Genomic DNA, 18,026 nt, shown 5'->3' with positions numbered 1-18,026 from the left:
TGGGAGGTAAAAAAGCAATTTTGATAAATTACCAATGTAATGAGCATTTCATAAAGTAATGGGCAGCTTTATACATTTACTGCTATACACGTAAAATTTTCATTTACTTTGCTAATCAGTGTGTAGAGACAGTACGATATTTTGGAAGCATGAAAGATAAAAAATTAGCAACGTCCGGGAATCGAACCGAAGACCTCTGGAATACGCGCCTGGCGTGCAGACCACTACACCACAAAGGCGTGCCAAGAAGGCGGTAGAAACACCTTATATATTCCCCCTTTTAAAGGGCGGCTGGCGTTTTTAGGCGGCACCCAGGAGAATCATCATTCAACACCTTTTTAGTTCGGGCACCAATATAGAGACATTAGGATTTTTTGGAAGTATGAAAGATGAAAAATGAGCAACACCTTCGCCGGAAATCGAACCGCGGGGCTCTGGGATACGCACCCAGCGTGCAGACCACCACGCCACGAAGGCTTGCCAAGAAGGCGGGAAGGAACACCTTATAAGTGTATCAAACTGAAATTCTACTTGAATATCTTTGCCCTACCATAACGATGCCTTCATTCTTACACTTTTCCAAGATAGAAATTGAACCTCTCAAGGGTGAAGGTACTTTTATGCTGTGCACCCTTACGAAAGTCTGTTTTTCCAAACACAGGATGGCTTGTAGAAAGGTGCCGGCGCCATTATGATGCGGTACGCGTTATGGTCACAACTCTCCTTGCTATATAAAGCTCTTCATTTAATTTGAGTAAATTATGACTATATAGATTATTAATTATGACTATGTAGATGATTAAATGGTTCTGAATTAAATAGTTAAATGCTGGAAAGAGATTTAAAGATGTTAGTTGGAAAACAGATTTGTACTTCAGCGCCCTTAACATAAGAATGATTTAAATCTTTTTATAAAGCGAAAGGGGTTTAAGCTTTTATGACTACAGGCCCTTATCTCTAAGTCATCTCCACCTTGCCACGGGGTATCCGAGCCAGTTTCCCTTAGAAAGTCCTCCACCAGAGGCGTAGCTATAGGGGGCAAGGGGGGCATCTGTCCCCGGGCGCAGAATGGAAGGGGCGCCAAACTCATGTTACGACATTTTAGAATTAAATGCTTTCCATCCTTGGCAAGCAGTAGGGGGCGCGAAATCTTCAGTTGTCCCTGGGCGCTGAAAACCCTAGCTACGACTCTGTCCTCCACGAAGGCATCCCTCCCATTTTGCAGATAGCCTTCGTGTGCTTTACCGTAACCAAATAAACCAAAGTCAACCAACTACCTTACCACGATTTCGTACTGCAGATGATAGCCAGACTTTGCTTATTTAAAAAAGAAAAAAGAGCCGTTAATAATAGAATTTACGAAAAGAGTATACCAGAATAGTAACACGACTTCATTTTATTTTTGTAATATTATTATTACCTGTAATAAGAATACTTAGTCTTTCTTGTCTTATATTAGAAAGATGAAGAGAGGAAAACAAAATTTTGGCATGGAAGCACTATGAGCTGATCAATGTTTATTAACATTTAATAATGTTTTTACCCAAACATTACATACAGTGAAGTTTTTCATTCCTCAGCCAGGTTCAGAACAGACGGATAAGAAAACAGCCCCCCCCCGAGACACTGGCCATGCTTATTCTTATACGAAGTATTCCAAGCTACTTTCGCCCCCCCCCATTACTCAAAAACTATTATACCTACAATCTTACAATTTTGTATGTCTAATAGAGCTCCTTTGAACACTTGTACTGCAAAATTTCATTAATCTTTCTCTTATGTTTATGGAATTATTTAGGTCTAAAAAGTCTCATTTTTATCGCTCACTGACTAACTCGCTAATCAAAAACCTTGTAGGATTCTCCGCTGTGTAATTCTAAGTTACCGTTGAAAGTAAAGAATCTTAAGAACTGATAAACGAATAATCGCTTGAGTTCGTGTGACAGGAAACAACAAGATGGAAGGGTAAAATAACTCTTTATTATTAAAGTCAAGATTTAACGGAACTTCGTCTTGGAGTTGTACAATAAAGCCGACACTTGGGCTTCAACTTAAGAAACTAAGAATTAAACTAAACTAATCTTTAGAATTTTCATAACTCTGTTAGATAGCCGAAGCTATCGAAATTCTAACAGAGTTGGCCTCTTAATGCTAATTGACTGCGAAGTTATCAAGGGCCTAAATAGGCGGACGCGTACAGCCAGAATATTTGAACTATAGGATTGTACATATAAGAATGTAGAACTTCGCGGTTATGTACCGCTCTTCCTCATTAGCATTCGGACGTGATTCTAAAATTACGTTCTGGCCCGAAGTGGTAAGTTGAAATTAAGAATCGATAGGAAAGGAAGTTTAACTAAAAATTTAACTGTTAATAAAATTAACATAATCATTACAACCTAGACCACTTCTCAATAACCTAAATACTTGAAACTTGGCATCAAGGTAGAGCATTAGATATTTACAAAGAATAAAATTCTAAAAATTCCAAAAAACTACATTATTATCGAGGTTAAACTTAAATTTCTAATTACCAAAGTCAACGTTTTTGAACGCAATTTATTGATAATGAAAACTTGCTAAGTTAGAAATCCAACATCAAAGAAAGTAATAAATTGTTTTTTAAGTGAATTTAAGAATGTTGTACTTTCCTACAGCTATGATTAAAAAAACTTCTATTGAACTTGCCATCCGTTAGTTCTCGACTCTTTTGTCGGTGAGAACGTCGTTCCTCCCGAACTTAACCCCTTTTCCATATTTATGCTGTTGGTATGATTTTAATTTCATAAGTGTTCATTTAGTTTGTTGACTTTGTTGCCCATTGTTGCGCAAAATTGAGTTATGTTATAAAATAAAGCATCAAAAAATTATCCATTTTTGCTTGACATTTATTTAATATTTAATTTCGTTTAGTCTTAGTTTAGTTTTATCCTAAAGTCTCGAAATGTATATGTTACCGTGAAAGACAGAAATTGGAGAATGTCGACTTTCACCGGAGAATATCAACATTCACCAAATACGTCGGTGGAAGACCGAATGTTTCACTACATTCTTGTATATTCGGACCCTCATCGGTGTATGTCGACAATCACAGATATGCTCTGGTGAAAGTCGAAAAGAGAGGTCATAAAGTGCCATAATAGTTTGAGTTGTTGCAATAGATAAGATTTGAATCACATAAGTTAGTAAGTTTTTTATTACTGTTATTTTATTTTCTCATTTAGAACGTACTGTATAATTAAGTTTTTAACTTCTATTATTTTCCTTTCTCATTTTGAATGCATTGTGTGTTTTAGGTTCTCATGTTCTTAAGTTTTTATTTCAAGTCTCAAGTGCGTTTATTCGCGACTGAATTACGGAGAAGAAAATATAATATTATTATATGTTCAACATTCACCATTAGTACATGGTGAATGTCGACATTGACCGGTGTAAGTCAGAAATAAGAGTATTTGGAAAATATTTCGGGCATACAACAAGAGACTATGTGAATGTTGACATTCATCAGTGAAAGTCCACATTTTCCAGATTTCGGTGTTTCACCGTAACATATGTACAGAGTAAAGATGTATTTATTTTTGTTTTTTAATTTTCTCGGAACGTTCTTATACAATTCTTAGCGTGGTGACTTTCAAGCGTTCCGTTACTAGATTCGTTAAAGAACTGTTGATGTTTTAAACCAAGACATAATTCCTGCGTTAGTTTAGTATTGTCTATCTCGAAAGTAGGACTCCTGGTTTCCAAATATGATATGCATGAAGTATTTAAATTACAGAATTATACGAATCTCAATGAATTTATTTCCTAATCGTCTTTCTATCTTCGTATTTTTTAATAATTTATCGAAAGTGATGACCTAAGAAAATTTAAATAAAGCGCTCGTACTTTATCTTATAAAATAAAATATCAGTTATTTTATAAAATTATATTAAATCAAATAACTTGAGCTTATAAAAACATATTCTAATTAATTTTTTCTACTTTTTATAAAAACAGGAAATACATATAGTGCATGAAATAAAACATTTTAAAGTAAAGTACAAAATATTTAAAATTTAAAAACACTTAAAAAATATAAAAGAACACAAAATTACATAAAATATAGGTTAATTTTTGTTTTTCTTCTTTCACCTCAGTTGATGTTTTAGGAGTATCTAAGCTGAAGCGAATATTTTTTTAAGTATTTTCATAAGATTTAGGAATAAGTTCGCTTAAAGGTCTCATATTTATGTTAAAATAAACAACAGGATTTCATCTCATCATCTCGGTGTTAAACAGTTTGATACAATAATTTTATTAAACAAAGAGGATAATTTCCAGCGCCTGTTAAAATTTTAGGTTACCTAAAACGCGTCTGACTGAATTTCAATAAAACGAGACGAGACTCTAATTCTCAGTAAGCGGGAGATTAAGTATGATTATTGTACAGAAGACATATGCTTTCTCAGAAAAAATAAACAGGCAAACAAAAAAAGAACAAGAGGCTAGCAAAACTGAATAATATTTTTACAATGGTCTCGCTCGAGCTTCCTGTAGTTCATTTTTGCTTCTGTAGATAATTAATTAAAGTTTTTGATATAAAGTTTTCGACTTGCCTTTTCGTTCCCAAAATTAGAACCTAAAATGAGACCACATTTAATAACTGCAATTTCCGTAAAAGCAGCTGTACGACATAAACTATCTTTCTGGTAGATAGGCCAACTTACGATTACTGGAAAATAATCTATACTTTGCTTATTTTCCTACCAGTCGCCCCGGTATGGGATATGGAACAAAGCAACATTTTATGTCTTACCGGTTCTCGCCATGTTTACATAGAGATTAAGTTGTTCATTCGTGCGAATCGGACTACTTTGGCTATCGACCAGTAATTTTGCCTTATGCGGTCTATTTTCTTGATGCGTTTTCGAGAAGTTCTTTTTTGAAGTATGCGGCTCCCCTCTGCAAAGGCTTCTTTCAAACAAAATACTCAGCGGGAAATGCAGGTAATAAGGACTTCTGTAGACCTTCTATGTTTGTCTTCGCGGGCAATGTGGTACTTGAAGTGTTTGCACCTAGTAAAGAAACTTTTACCACCCTCCCCTCAGTTTTTATGATTAAATAGAGTTTTTTGAACTCTGCGATGCCGACTACATTTGTGTTTTTTCTTTTTGTTATTCCCTCCAGCGAATGCAGAGTCTATGCAGACGAATAGGAATCGGGACTCGGTGAGGCCGCAGGTGCACAAGCAGAGCTCGGACCACAAACCGACACGGGTTCGGACCGTCCTGAACGAGAAGCAGCTGCATACGTTGCGCACTTGCTATGCTGCCAACCCCCGACCAGACGCCCTCATGAAAGAACAGTTAGTGGAAATGACGGGACTTAGTCCGCGTGTGATCAGGGTGTGGTTTCAGAACAAGAGGTGCAAAGACAAAAAGAAAAGCATCATGATGAAACAGATGCAACAGCAAGAAAAAGTGAGTACCTATTTTTTGTTTTATTTCCTTATTGGTAGATACGACTTACTAAATTCAAAATTTCAATTGTAGAATTCTTATAATTTAGTTAAAAATGTATGTGTGGGGTTCACAAACATTCATCTTTGACAGACACAAGTTTTTCTGATACTACATCAATTTGTAATACTAAAAAGCTTTCAAGAAAATTATAAATAGAAAATAAATTACTTATGTACAAGTCCATTTTGCGTCCCATGTTGTGCTATGCTTGCTCGGTATGGGCATTTGCTTCTAAAACCCATCGTAAGGAACTTCAAACTGCACAGAATGCAGTACTTCGGCAAATTACTAACTCCCCATGGTATGTTAGAAACAACAGAATTCGTGAGGAATTGAAAATTGTCCAACTAAGATCCTTCTTCATAAAATTGCCAAGAATTTTCACGAGATGCAAAATAACATTGATAATCTTGCAATCAAAATCTGTACCTATAACTACAAGGATCTTGATAATTTAAATCGACCACTTGCCATTTTAGATGTATGGAATATGTAACGTGTACTTTTTTGTTTTTTATGTTAACTTGCAATTTTATTTATGTAAATGTAATTGTACGTATACATTCAATCTCACTTGCACTGAGACACTGGCACTGACCCCTTCTATTGCAGAAATTTGTACTAGTACTTATTCATGCATTTATTGCTCTCAGTGAATTCTGTCACTCTATTTATGTATATATATATATATATATATATATATATATTAATTATATAAAAAATTATTAAGCCTTTATATACAGCTTTTATATATGTCATTTCTCTTCTCTTACGATTCGAAGTTACTTTCACGTTCCACAAAGGGTAGGGTTTCTAAACCCAGAAACCCTGGTGTTTTGACACCATTCTACTGGATCGAACTAAAAAGCTTTTAAGAAAATCATTTTTCTGCAATTGTCAGAACCCAGGTTATTTCAAAGATATGATGTCAAATGAAATATATATATTTTGAAAAATCATTTATGTATTAAATGTGAGTTGGTAGACAGGATTTTGTAAAAATGCATAACAGTTTTTGTGAATATTGTACCTAGTTTCTATGTTTACTATTTAGCATGATTAAAATTAAATTTCCTTTTTAACACTTAATATAATTAAAAGTCCCAATTTTTTTCAAAGCCTTTCTGCTTGATCATTTATAAATGCAATTTTAATGCCTGTGATTAAATATATTCAACATATTTAAATCAGTTACACCATGTTCTTTACATTAAAGTTGAACTTTTAGTGGGAATCATGGAAATATATATCCTTTCTGATTTAATATATCTGTTAACTAAAAGTACATACAATTTGTTTATTTTTGTATTTTTTGTAATTGTTATTATAAAGAGGTTTATTTATTATTAAAGAAGTGATCTGAAACTCCAAATCATCTCCTTAATAGTAAAGAAAAGCTTTTTGTTGATGAAAAGTTTATAATTCGATATATCATTTGCCATTTTTAATATATTCTGAAGGGATCAAAATGCAAGGTGTTATGTTACTAAGTTCCTATAAAAGCAAAAACATTCAAGTACCTAATAAAATTCTTTATATATAAATAAAATAGTTTACCTTAGATTATAGATTAATCTTTATTATTTACGTATATCGGCTGATTGAAGTATGGGAATGGTCGAAATGTCTTCGCACGAATTTTTGGAATCGGGAATAATATATTTAATGTTTGGCAATGCTGTTTTTTTTTTTTTTTTTTTTTTTTTTTTTTTCCATTGTAAAACCTAGAAATTTTTTATTAACAAACTCTAGGATTTGAAAGCGAGCAGTGGCAACAATTCTCAAAATAAATCAGATTTTTATCTCCAGCTTGCGAGACTGTTGCCACTCGGATAAACGAGGGTGAAATTTATCGTTTTTCCGAGTTTTTTATTAATATCTGTGATTTTAGCTGCCTTTTTTGGGAAAAAATGGACGTCAACCTTTCCGAGGACCCAGAAAAGAATTGCAGAAAATTTGGTGACAGTAGCTATGGCAGAGAGTTATTGGCAAACAAACAAACAGACTTTCTTCTTTATACTATATATAGATTATTTCGTATTTATTATATATTATAACATTCACAATAAAAGAAAGACTACATATTTATAAGGCGAAGACAAGGGTTAAAAATGACAAAGATTATGCTTAATAGATTAGATTTAAAAAGCGTTTCTTTACTTTCCAGTAGAGGGACTCAGTAATACTTATTATTATTGTTGTCGTCGCATTTATTATTGTTAACACTTATTGTCATTAATTACTTATTTTTAACACTTATCGCCACTATCACACTTATTATTATTGTACACTTAGCGTTTAAACCAAAACTTTCAAAAACAAATGCTATTGGATGATTGATTTTACTTTCATTTTGCAGTTATGTAAATATATGCGGAAAGATTTATTAGAATCATTTTACTATTTTTTAAATAGAAAGGCAAAATAAAAAGGAGACTTAGATTACTAAAAGTTAAATTTAAATTTTATCTTTTATATGTGTATTATATATATAGAGAGAGTAATTGGCGAATGTTCCCCCAAAATATGTGCCGATGCTTGTGTCAACCATTTCTAATTTTATGTATATCGTTCTTTCGAGAATGGATCTAACTTGAAGTACAATAGTGTAAATACCTTGGCCATTTCTTTCTTTAACAGCCTTAATTTTGATATTCATAAAGAAAAGCAAGCATATTTTCAAATTCGCACATTTGGAGTAGTAGCTTTTTCCGAGGGGGAAGGAATAGACATGTAAAAATCTGCGACTTATCATTATGCAAAAGTAGTGTAACATTCTCCCATGTGCAACTAGGACGCTCATCAGGGATGATCTCAATTTCATTACCGTGTTTCGAATGCTCATCTCAGCAGCCAACCTCATTAACGTATCATCATTTTTTCAGAGGGGTGGAGTGGAGCTTTTCCTAAAGGGGTGCATTTCTTCCCTTTCAGAAAAATATAAAGATAATATATCACGTGACCCAGATGTTTGGTAAACCAAGGCACGTGCGATTGGCGGTTCCCCTAAACGAGTTCTTTGAGCGGCCACAAAGTCGTCTGCTGGGAAAGGAAAATTTAGTTTGCCCCCTCTCTTCCTCTAGGGAGATCTATCTCGTCCCGCCCATGGATATTTTTTTCTCAACCGCCCCCCTTCCGTCCAGTTTTATTTCTTTATGGGCAACCAATGCAAAGGTATACGCAACGGTCTGATGTTCGTAAGTCAGTAGCCAGCTAGACAAATTTCATCGTCTCTAATCTACTTATGGGCCGCTCCATAAGCTGATCCCATGAGATTTAGAAACGTTAATCATTGGCATGCGCTAGTGTTTCGGAGATCTAGGGGAGCTATCTTTCCCGACCACATAGGTTTGGGCTCATCGTCGTTCACTCCTGTTGTCTTTCCCTTCGACGGTTAAATTCTACTCCTTTAGTCATCGTACATTGTTGCGCCTCTTCATAAGCTGTGGATATTACTCCTATATTTAACTATTAATGAAATTTCTGCTTGGAAGCATTGAAGCAACTTGTTAACATCTATTATTTGGTTTCTAAATGTGGTAAAGCACTAGTAAGATGTCACACAATAAAGCATGTTTCATATATTTATACATTTCTGATAGAAGATTTAGATCAATTTGCATCAGTTTGTGGAAATATTCAAAGAGTTTTTTGGTAAAAGCCAAACATTCTGCTATAATATTTAACTTCATATATTATTTAAAATTTAATATTTGTTAAATTATATATGAGCAGACAGAAATTGCATAAAAATATATATGTATTATCCATACGTATATGTAATAGATTCTGTAGTAGAACGCAGGTGGTTGTATCCACAATGAACAGTTAAAATTTTGATGCCGTAGAATGCTGAAACGCCGATCCACAAGGAATAAGAAATTTGGTAATCAAGGTATATTTAACTTAACTTTTATTTCAGTAATTATGTTGTGGCCACAAACAAGTTGGCACATTTATTGTGCCTATTCCAAAAAGCTTACATTTTTTTATAGATTTGTAGTAAAAAAGAAGGAGCAGACAGACAGCAATCTAGCTAAGCCAAAGCGTTGAAAACAAGTGCGTTATGTTCAGAGTGAAATCTTAATTCAGACTGAGTTAGTTTTGGTTCTGAATGCATTTTGATTGGATGGTTAATATTGCTGTAATATTACTATTGGCTGTTTGAGTTTTAATTTCATTTACATCATCGGAATTATGTAAGAGTCATATGACACAGATTTTTCTCGAAATGAGGCAATGCAAATAGAGGTTACTATTTTTAGAATACAAAAGGGAATTAATTTTCTCTGCTAATTTAATCTTTTAACATATTCTTTATTTTTCTTACATATATCTATTCATATTATATGGATGAAAGCTTTTTTTTTTAAGATGCTGTGACGTTCTTGTTTTATCTTGGTCACTTTTGTCCGCTTAAATTTTTGCGTACAGTTATATGTATAGGAAATATTTTATAAGTACTGTATTAAATGTATTTATGTGTTTTCGTTTATAAGCGAAATGATGGCAAACATCCTTTTTTTTATTATTGTTTCCCCGAATGGAGGGCACTGTTTTGCGTTTCTTCGACACTGGCCACTCTTACGGCCGGAAGATGTAGCACCTAATAGGCGGCCACCATTACTTCCTATGAAGGACGACTATGGGTTCGAGCCCGGGCTCTTCGGTATCGAAGCCGGCTTCTCTAACCACTGTACCATCTGGGAGGCATGTGAAATATCCTAAAAAAAAAAAAAAAAAAAAAAAAAACTCTTTCAAAAGGCTCTATAAAACTATTTTCAGTGATGCCAAAAAAATTCAATTGAAATCGAAAGATTTATTTTAATAAAATGAAACTGAATAATTCACTTTAAGAAACATTTTGTGATTTTGTGCAACATGTCTCTTTATCTTATATTCAGAAACTAGAAATAACTTTCAGTGCGAGATGCAACGTGAATCCAGTCATTGATATAGTGATGAGGGATAGATAAATTGAGAATTAAAAAAATTTGAATAATATTTGAATAAAGTTTTTAAGATAAATATTTTCCTTTCAAATTTAAGTTTGTATTGGTTGGAATACCGAATGATTTCGGGAAAATTTATGGAAAAGCAACACGAATGGTTTTTAGGAAACAAGAGCATAAGCATGAAAAACAACTTTTAAAAAGGTTTCGCTGTTCAATTTAAAGCTAAAAACAAAAATTTTCTTGAACTCGAGCATAATCAACATGTGATAACATGTGTGTTTGTTACATATGGCTTTATTGGAAAGATCAATCCAAACATACTGTTGCGTTCTTCTTTTCTTCTGACACCAGTTATTACGTTATTTTCTTCCTTCACGTTCGTACGGAGTGAATAATGACGACACTTGATGAAGCATCGAAACATGCGTTATTTGCTAGTATTGTCAGGACAGCTCCAAAGTCACGTTTTACAGTCGTCGGAGATCTACTATATACACTCTCTGGAATAATCAGCGACTCAGCCTTCAGTTTATCAGGCTATCACGGTGGAGACAGCTTCACTGCAAAGCACACGAGTACAGCTCCCAACTCTGCTTAGTCGTTCTCGGAACTCCACGTACTCTCGAGACTCTCCACGCGATGCACTCGATGATACACAAGAGTATAGCTCTCTACTCAGCACAGTCTAAGACAAAACTCGACGATGCACTAATTCGCGATGCACTAAAAGACTCTCTCGATGCACTCGACGACCAACTCGGCTCTAGACTTCGAGACACTCGCTCAATGACTGACTATCAGCTCGCTATACGAGGCACACACTAACTCGTCACTAACTCTCCGCGTACCAGCAGGGTTTATATAGCTTTTGACTGGTGTTGGAGAACATTCTGGGCTAAACCGGTAAGAATTCGTTCCAGAAGGTTCTCCATCCGTCCATGGCATATCGTCAATTTTGTTGCCAAATGGGCGATTTCTCGCCAAATGTGGCAACCCTGCATTCCTTTGCCATTTTATTGCAACCCTAAAACTGCTTTGCGGGGAAGCCATCTTACCGCGCCTGTACATTTCTTAACAATATAAAACAGCTCAAGAATCACACAAGAGCAATGATAATTAATAAAAAAGAATAAGCATTTATAAAGTAAGAATGAGAACAAATGAACATGGGAACAAAAGTAAAAAGTTTAAACAACAAGGAAAGGAACATAGGAGATGTAGTCTTTACAAGAAGTTCATGAAAGCTCTGGCATTCCGGTATAGTCTACTTATCTCTCCACATTTCTGAGACTCTTTATCTAGTTCTGGGCATACAATAAGATGTTCTGCCATCATGATGCCCGAATTGCAAATTTAGCATATATTACATGTAAGGATGCCAATTTTATGCAGATAACGTGCCATGCAATCAAAGCCTGTTTGGAGTCTGAAGTTTGCCGCAAACTCTTTACGGGGTTTTCGACAAAACGTTTCCCATGTGTCTTGAATGTTAGCCCAGGATTTGCCTGTTGATTTTACTGCCTGGTCAGATTTAAGAGTATCCATTAATTTTCCAGAAATATGCTTTTTGAGTGACTCTGGAGGAAGTGATTTGCTGTCAAGTGTTCCTCTCTTGGCTAGTGAGTCTGCCTTTTCGTTACTGCCCATACCTACATGTGAAAGGATCCATTGAAAAACGATTGTTTTGTTGTGTTTATAAAGAAAGTTCAAGGTTTGTCTTATTTCTGAAATCATCTGGGCATCTGTGTCATACTTTATAACTACAGCCAGCATGGCTGCTTTGGAATCGACTAGAATAACTACTTTAGAGAAACAATCGATCTTTTATCTTACGTGTGATAATATGTCCAGTGATAAAACACATGTTATCTAATTAATGACATAGAAAGTAGAAATTCTAGGATCAACATGTGGGATCTAACTCTCTTTGCTATTATAAATCTTAGTAGATCTCATTAAACTGGCGACTTCTCACACAGGCGTGAAAGAATACCAGCACAGAAGAAGGGTAAAAGAACCCCTTTATTGTTCTTCAATTTTTAACACAAATGCACATACTCGTGCTCCCAAAATAACACCGACGACTTGTGGTGAAAATTAAGAAGAATTTAACAACAAATTCATTCATAAAGAGTAGTGTTGGACTAAAAATTTAATTTAAGGCTAACTAGGCTGACTAAACAACCTACCCAACGATATACTTATTAAATGGCCACGTATCAGAGGCTCAGCATAACAGCAAGGACAAACTAGTAACGTACGCTGGCTAACGAAATCACGCTCTGAATAAACTACAAGAATTGTCTTTTTAAGCACTCTTTTCACCTAACTTTAAATTTGCATCCTGGCGAGGAAATGCGAGGGGAAAATGATAGGTTCAGGAAAGGTACCAATTTTGAAATAATTTGTTATATAAAAAAAAGGAAGCCTTACATCCAACCCGTAAATTATGTGATTGATTGATAATGCTAGAATGCTTTAAAACAAAATTTTCGTTCTGATGTTCACACTCGTAATCATGTGCTGCAGAGGTTTATTATGATTTAATTTGCTGTTTAAGAGGAAGTTTTCTTAATTACAAATACCAGTCTTTCCAGAAACGAAAAGTGTATAATTGTAATAATCCCTAAAAGTTGTAAAAAATTATAATTACTACAGTAAAATCTGTTTTAGGATTCCATTCTTTATTCTTCCCCATTTTGTACAGTAATTGTGAAATTTCGAAATTCGCTTCTTGAAGTGAGGTGAAGGTCTTCTCGCTCTTGGCTCTTTAACTAATGAAATTTCCCCGTTTGCGTGTTTTTTAAACCATTGAATATTTATATAACTTCATAAGCTTTCTTTACTTATGCGCGTAATCCAGCCAGTCTTAGTAAAGGTGACATCACCTTTCCTATAACCTCAAATGGGATTTTATGGTATGTGACATTAGATAAAAATCACTCATTACACTCCCACTTTCCTAGCGTGTCCCCATTTCTCCCACTTTCCTAGCGTGCCCTCGTGGTGTAGTGGCTCTGCACGCTCGGCCGGTATTCCAGTGGTCCGTGGTTCGATTCCCGGCGAAGGCGGTTGCTAATTTTTCATCTCTCCGGCCTCAAAAAAAAAAATCCTAATGTCTCTAAAACAGTAATACGTTAGTTTATGTTTCTTCCTAGGTTTTTCTTCCATATTTCTAGACTAAAATTAGTTTCAATATCCCTTATCTTCTTTTCTTAAACTATTCGACATTGAAGCTTTTTGTTTGCATCTTTAGATTAGCATAAGTAAAGAATACATTTAACATTTGAAGAAAACAAAAGGTAAATCCTTTTAAAGCAGGTAAACCTTTTCAAACACCTTTTTCAGCTCAAAACGCTTAGTTTTTAGAATTTTAATTAAATATCTACGCCAAACGCAAGATTGCTGTTTCTGCCCAATTGTAACTTTTACTTTGGCGTGTTTCTCATTTCTCTTGAACCCAGCCATTCCTTATAAAACCATTACTGCAGCGATTTATATATTTTAGCATACTTTAATGTGATCGGTTATAAAAATCCTTGATTAAAATTAAGTAATTTCCAGATTATAAAAATCCTAACATTTCCTTATTAGTCCAAAGGGGCAATTTGCCCAAAAGGAGTATTAATTTCGTTTTGCCATTTTGCGTTGGTTCACTATAAGTGTCTTTTCACTTTTCACATTGTTGCAACCAAATATTAGAGTCCTGCAATATGTTTAAAGAAATTAAATAATCAAGAATCCGCATAAATGTATGTAAGTTTTTCGCATTGTGATAAAACAACGGTACGCAGAGTCATCAAATTTTGAATAACTTACGTTTTAACTCGAATATGTGCATTTGGAAGCCCAAATTTGTTTTATCTATTTCATATTTTGTAGAACTTTAACGAATTTTTGATTAAGAAACTCAAGGATCTCAAAGCAAGCAAACGGCAAAACTGTACGAAAAAAAAAAAAAAAAAAAAAAAAAAATTGTATCCAGCGTGCCAGACTGTGTATCGGAAATTCTAAACATATGCTTATTTTAAAATTATTTTGCAATATTGCTGTTGAATTGAATTTTATAGTTTAAGTGCGAAGAACATGATATTTAATAAGTAAAGGTAAGACACAAAACGTTAAAACAGTAAGTCCCAAAGGGATAAAATATGATATAAAATGTAATATAAAATGTGAAAGCTTCCAGCTTTGTTTTTTTTATTTATTTATTTATTTTTTTTTAATTTTTTTTTTTTTTATTTATTGAATTTCATTTTTTAACCAACTTAGCCAAATCCTTAGACAGTTTCATTCAGTTATTTGAATAAATTCGAGATCTTCCTTTAAAGAAACTTTAAAAAAATATTCTTTTAAAATTTCAAAATACAAATTCGATCATATGTGCTTTAGAAATTTAGCTTTGATTGACTCTTTGGAAGAAATCCGAAAAATCACAATTTGTTTAATAAGTATTTTGCTTAGAAATGCATTTTTAGGTAACGCTGTTCAAAATTGACTATATAATATTCTTTGGCCGTTTCTTTCTAATTAAAAAAAAAAAAAATAAATAAATAAATAAACCAACCATTGCGAGATCTGTAATAAAATCTTCCTGTACTGAAGTCCTCTACCTTAACCTATGTATGATAAAAGTCTTTTTGAGCACCCATCTTTTTCTAAACAGACAGAGAGACCGTAACCGTCCCGCTTCCCTGTCCATCATGGCAGGGCGTGACGCTCCAGTTGCATAAGCGTACCAGCTGCCTAGGGTACGCGTTACCCTAGGGGCGCATTATATCCTCGTTACTCATCAGCATAACTTGGGTTATTACTTTATTAATTTTTGAACGTGTATGGGGAGGGGCGTGTTTTGACTCTCGACTAACGGGGATTGACACCTGCATGTCATGCTTTAGTGCTATGTTGCACATACACACACGCAACTGAAGACAAACCGATCACGTTTGTTTCTTCTTCTGTCTTGTTTGTTTGTTATAGATGTTGGGAAGTTATGAAAGTAATGCTGGAACGTTCTCATATGAAATAATTCGAATCATAAATTCATGATAATTTTATTTACTAACAAAGGAAACGGAAAAATTGAAGCATTATATATAGAATATTAAATCTGAGTTATAGAGATTTTTTATTTTATTTACTTATTTATTTTATTTCATTACTTTGTTTTGTTATTGCTTTATATTTTAAGACTTCGTTTTGATGATCAAGAGCAGCTGATCATGTTTGATTCTTCTTTTGTCGCCCACGAGGGGCTGAGTGGTATATAAGAATAAAATACTGAGCTCATTGAATCGAGTAAAAGAGTGGGCATATATATATATATATATTAATTGAAAAAGAAAAAGTAAAGCTAACAAGTAATTAGACGTAAGACCTATTTGGTCTTAAAAATTTTTTGCGCATAATGCTGCAAAAAAAATAAATAAATAAATAAATAAAAAATAAAAAAAAAAATAATAGTAGTAGGTAGAAACATTGCAGCGATCTTGCTAAAAAGTTACCAGGAGCTGTAGCTCCACGGAAAATTTTAACGCTGTATTACAAAAATAAACTAGGAAGAAATTTGTCTGGAAAACTGGAAAAAAAACTGTAAACACGCGAAAAAACTGCAAAAATTAATGCCGGAAGACATGCTAATGCACGGAAAAATTAATCTGATCGTTGTGATATGTGAAAAGTTAACTCACATGAAAAATAGATTGACGGAAAAAAATACAAGAAAAGTAAATACATATAAAAAATATAGATTGAAAAAATGCCAATACCAGTTTTGCAATAAAACAAAATACAATAATTACATAGCGGTAAAATGGTAAATTAACCCACTCATACTCTCAATTGGCTTTTCAAGGGGAAAAAACTGATTGTCAAACTAGGTTAAATACCATTACGCGTTTCGCCGAAACAGACCATTGAAGCTCTTGTTTATTGCGAAAAAAATTTTTTAAATATATATATATATATGCTTTTGGTGAGGTCGAATGCAACCGAGCCCACCAGTGGCTGAGTGGTAAAGTCGCTGAACACTGGTAGTTCGGTCCGGAGTTCAAATCTCAACGAACAGGCTGGTTGCATGAGCGTTTTCGTGGTTTTCCCCATGTATGACAGGTACACGAGCCGGTTTCCCTTAGAGAATCCTCCACGAAGCCATCCCTTCCCTTAGACAGATAGCTGTAGTGTACTGTGCTATAACGAAATAAAACACCTTTTTTATCTGGTTTGTTTCTAGCTGTTAGGTAGCAATAAAGTGATACGGGAAAGGGTATCGAATTTTATAACAATTTTATGAACTAACAAACAACAATAGCAACCAAAGTTACATATAGCAGATTAAAATATCATATTCGAATTTTCAAATTCTTAGATTTTTTTTTTTTTTTTTTTTTTTTTTTGTTTGTTTTCTATTTTACGATTTCATATTGAGCATTTTCCACCTTTTGGGTCAATTTGCTACAGAGCTTTAGAGTATGAAGATATTTAAATTTTATCCTTGCGATTTTCAGCATGTTTATAAGGTTTAAGAAACATACATACGTTCATGCAGATTCTTCATTATTTAATTTATTTAAATATTTGCTGGGGTCTAATATTTGGTGGCAACAGTTTGAAAATTTAAACGCCGTTTTTAGTGGACGATGCAAAATGCCAAAACGAGATTAATAGCCCTTCTGGGCAAAATTCCCCTTTGGACTAATAATAAGTAAAAGTGAAATAAGTCTTCAATTCTTCTACCCATCAGAAGACTAGGAGAATAACGAATCAGTTTCTATTACAATAAGAGGCATATACAAGAAGACTTCACTAACATTAACGGCTACTCTCTAGAAATCAAAAAGAAATTATAAACACAATATAAGTTATAATGATAAAACTTTTATAACCTAAGCAGGAGGAGAACGATTAGATTTCCATTTGCGATACAATGATTTTGTTGGTATAATAGAGCTGCCACTATTTCGGTTTACGGCTACTAATGAGAAAGAGACGAAAATGAATAACGAATATTGATATAATACTTTTATGGAAAGTATGGGTGCATTTTAATAGGATCGGCAGAATTGTTTTCTCTTTATTAACAACAAACGACTTCCCTGCAATTAGTTTTACCTTCGCTGTAGTTCAGATATTCCATATAACTATTCCTTTATCACCCTTTTATTTAATGTAGTTCGACAGACTCTAATGTAACGAATGCCCAAGGATTGCAAAAACTGTGTTCAAAATGAGGATATGTGAAGGACTGTTTAGAGTACGTAAGCAAAAATGGAGGAAAAATATATTTAAAATATATTTTTCCTTTTAAATTAATATAGATATTTTAACCATATCTTTTTCCGTCATTGTTTATTTTCTTCAACATAATGGTTCACGTTACAGCTTTTCAGCTGACTGTAGTTATCTTCTGTTCACAGGCAAATTGATAAATCCTCGAAAAATTTATGTACACTAATTAAAAATAGAATTTTGCGTTTCTGAAGAAGTTTTTTAAATCTTCTTTTCCTTCCGCAGAGAGTAGACCCTGGAGCTCATTTCCTTACGTTCTAATTTTTTCTTGTGCAACTTAAAG

At 33.8% G+C, this 18,026-nt stretch overlaps 1 protein-coding gene across 4 annotated transcripts in view; it reads left to right on the top strand.

The window, feature by feature from the left end:
• The window catches only part of tup (LIM1_Isl and LIM2_Isl domain-containing protein tup), a 291,256-nt gene that overhangs the window by 133,094 nt on the left and 140,136 nt on the right, over window positions 1-18,026 (top strand). For all 4 annotated transcript variants that reach the window (XM_085811104.1, XM_085811106.1, XM_085811105.1 and 1 more), the window contains exon 4: window positions 5,167-5,459. In XM_085811104.1, coding sequence (XP_085667230.1) covers window positions 5,167-5,459 — 293 coding nt within the window. The remainder of the gene's footprint in view (window positions 1-5,166; window positions 5,460-18,026) is intronic.

Source organism: Stegodyphus dumicola, chromosome 2 (genome assembly GCF_044657685.1).
Source record: "Stegodyphus dumicola isolate Sdum_Otavi_A_Nest chromosome 2, ASM4465768v1".
Taxonomy (NCBI): Eukaryota; Metazoa; Arthropoda; class Arachnida; order Araneae; family Eresidae; genus Stegodyphus; species Stegodyphus dumicola.
The sequence above is the reverse complement of the archived record's forward strand: the minus strand, read 5'-3'. Positions and strand labels throughout refer to the sequence as shown.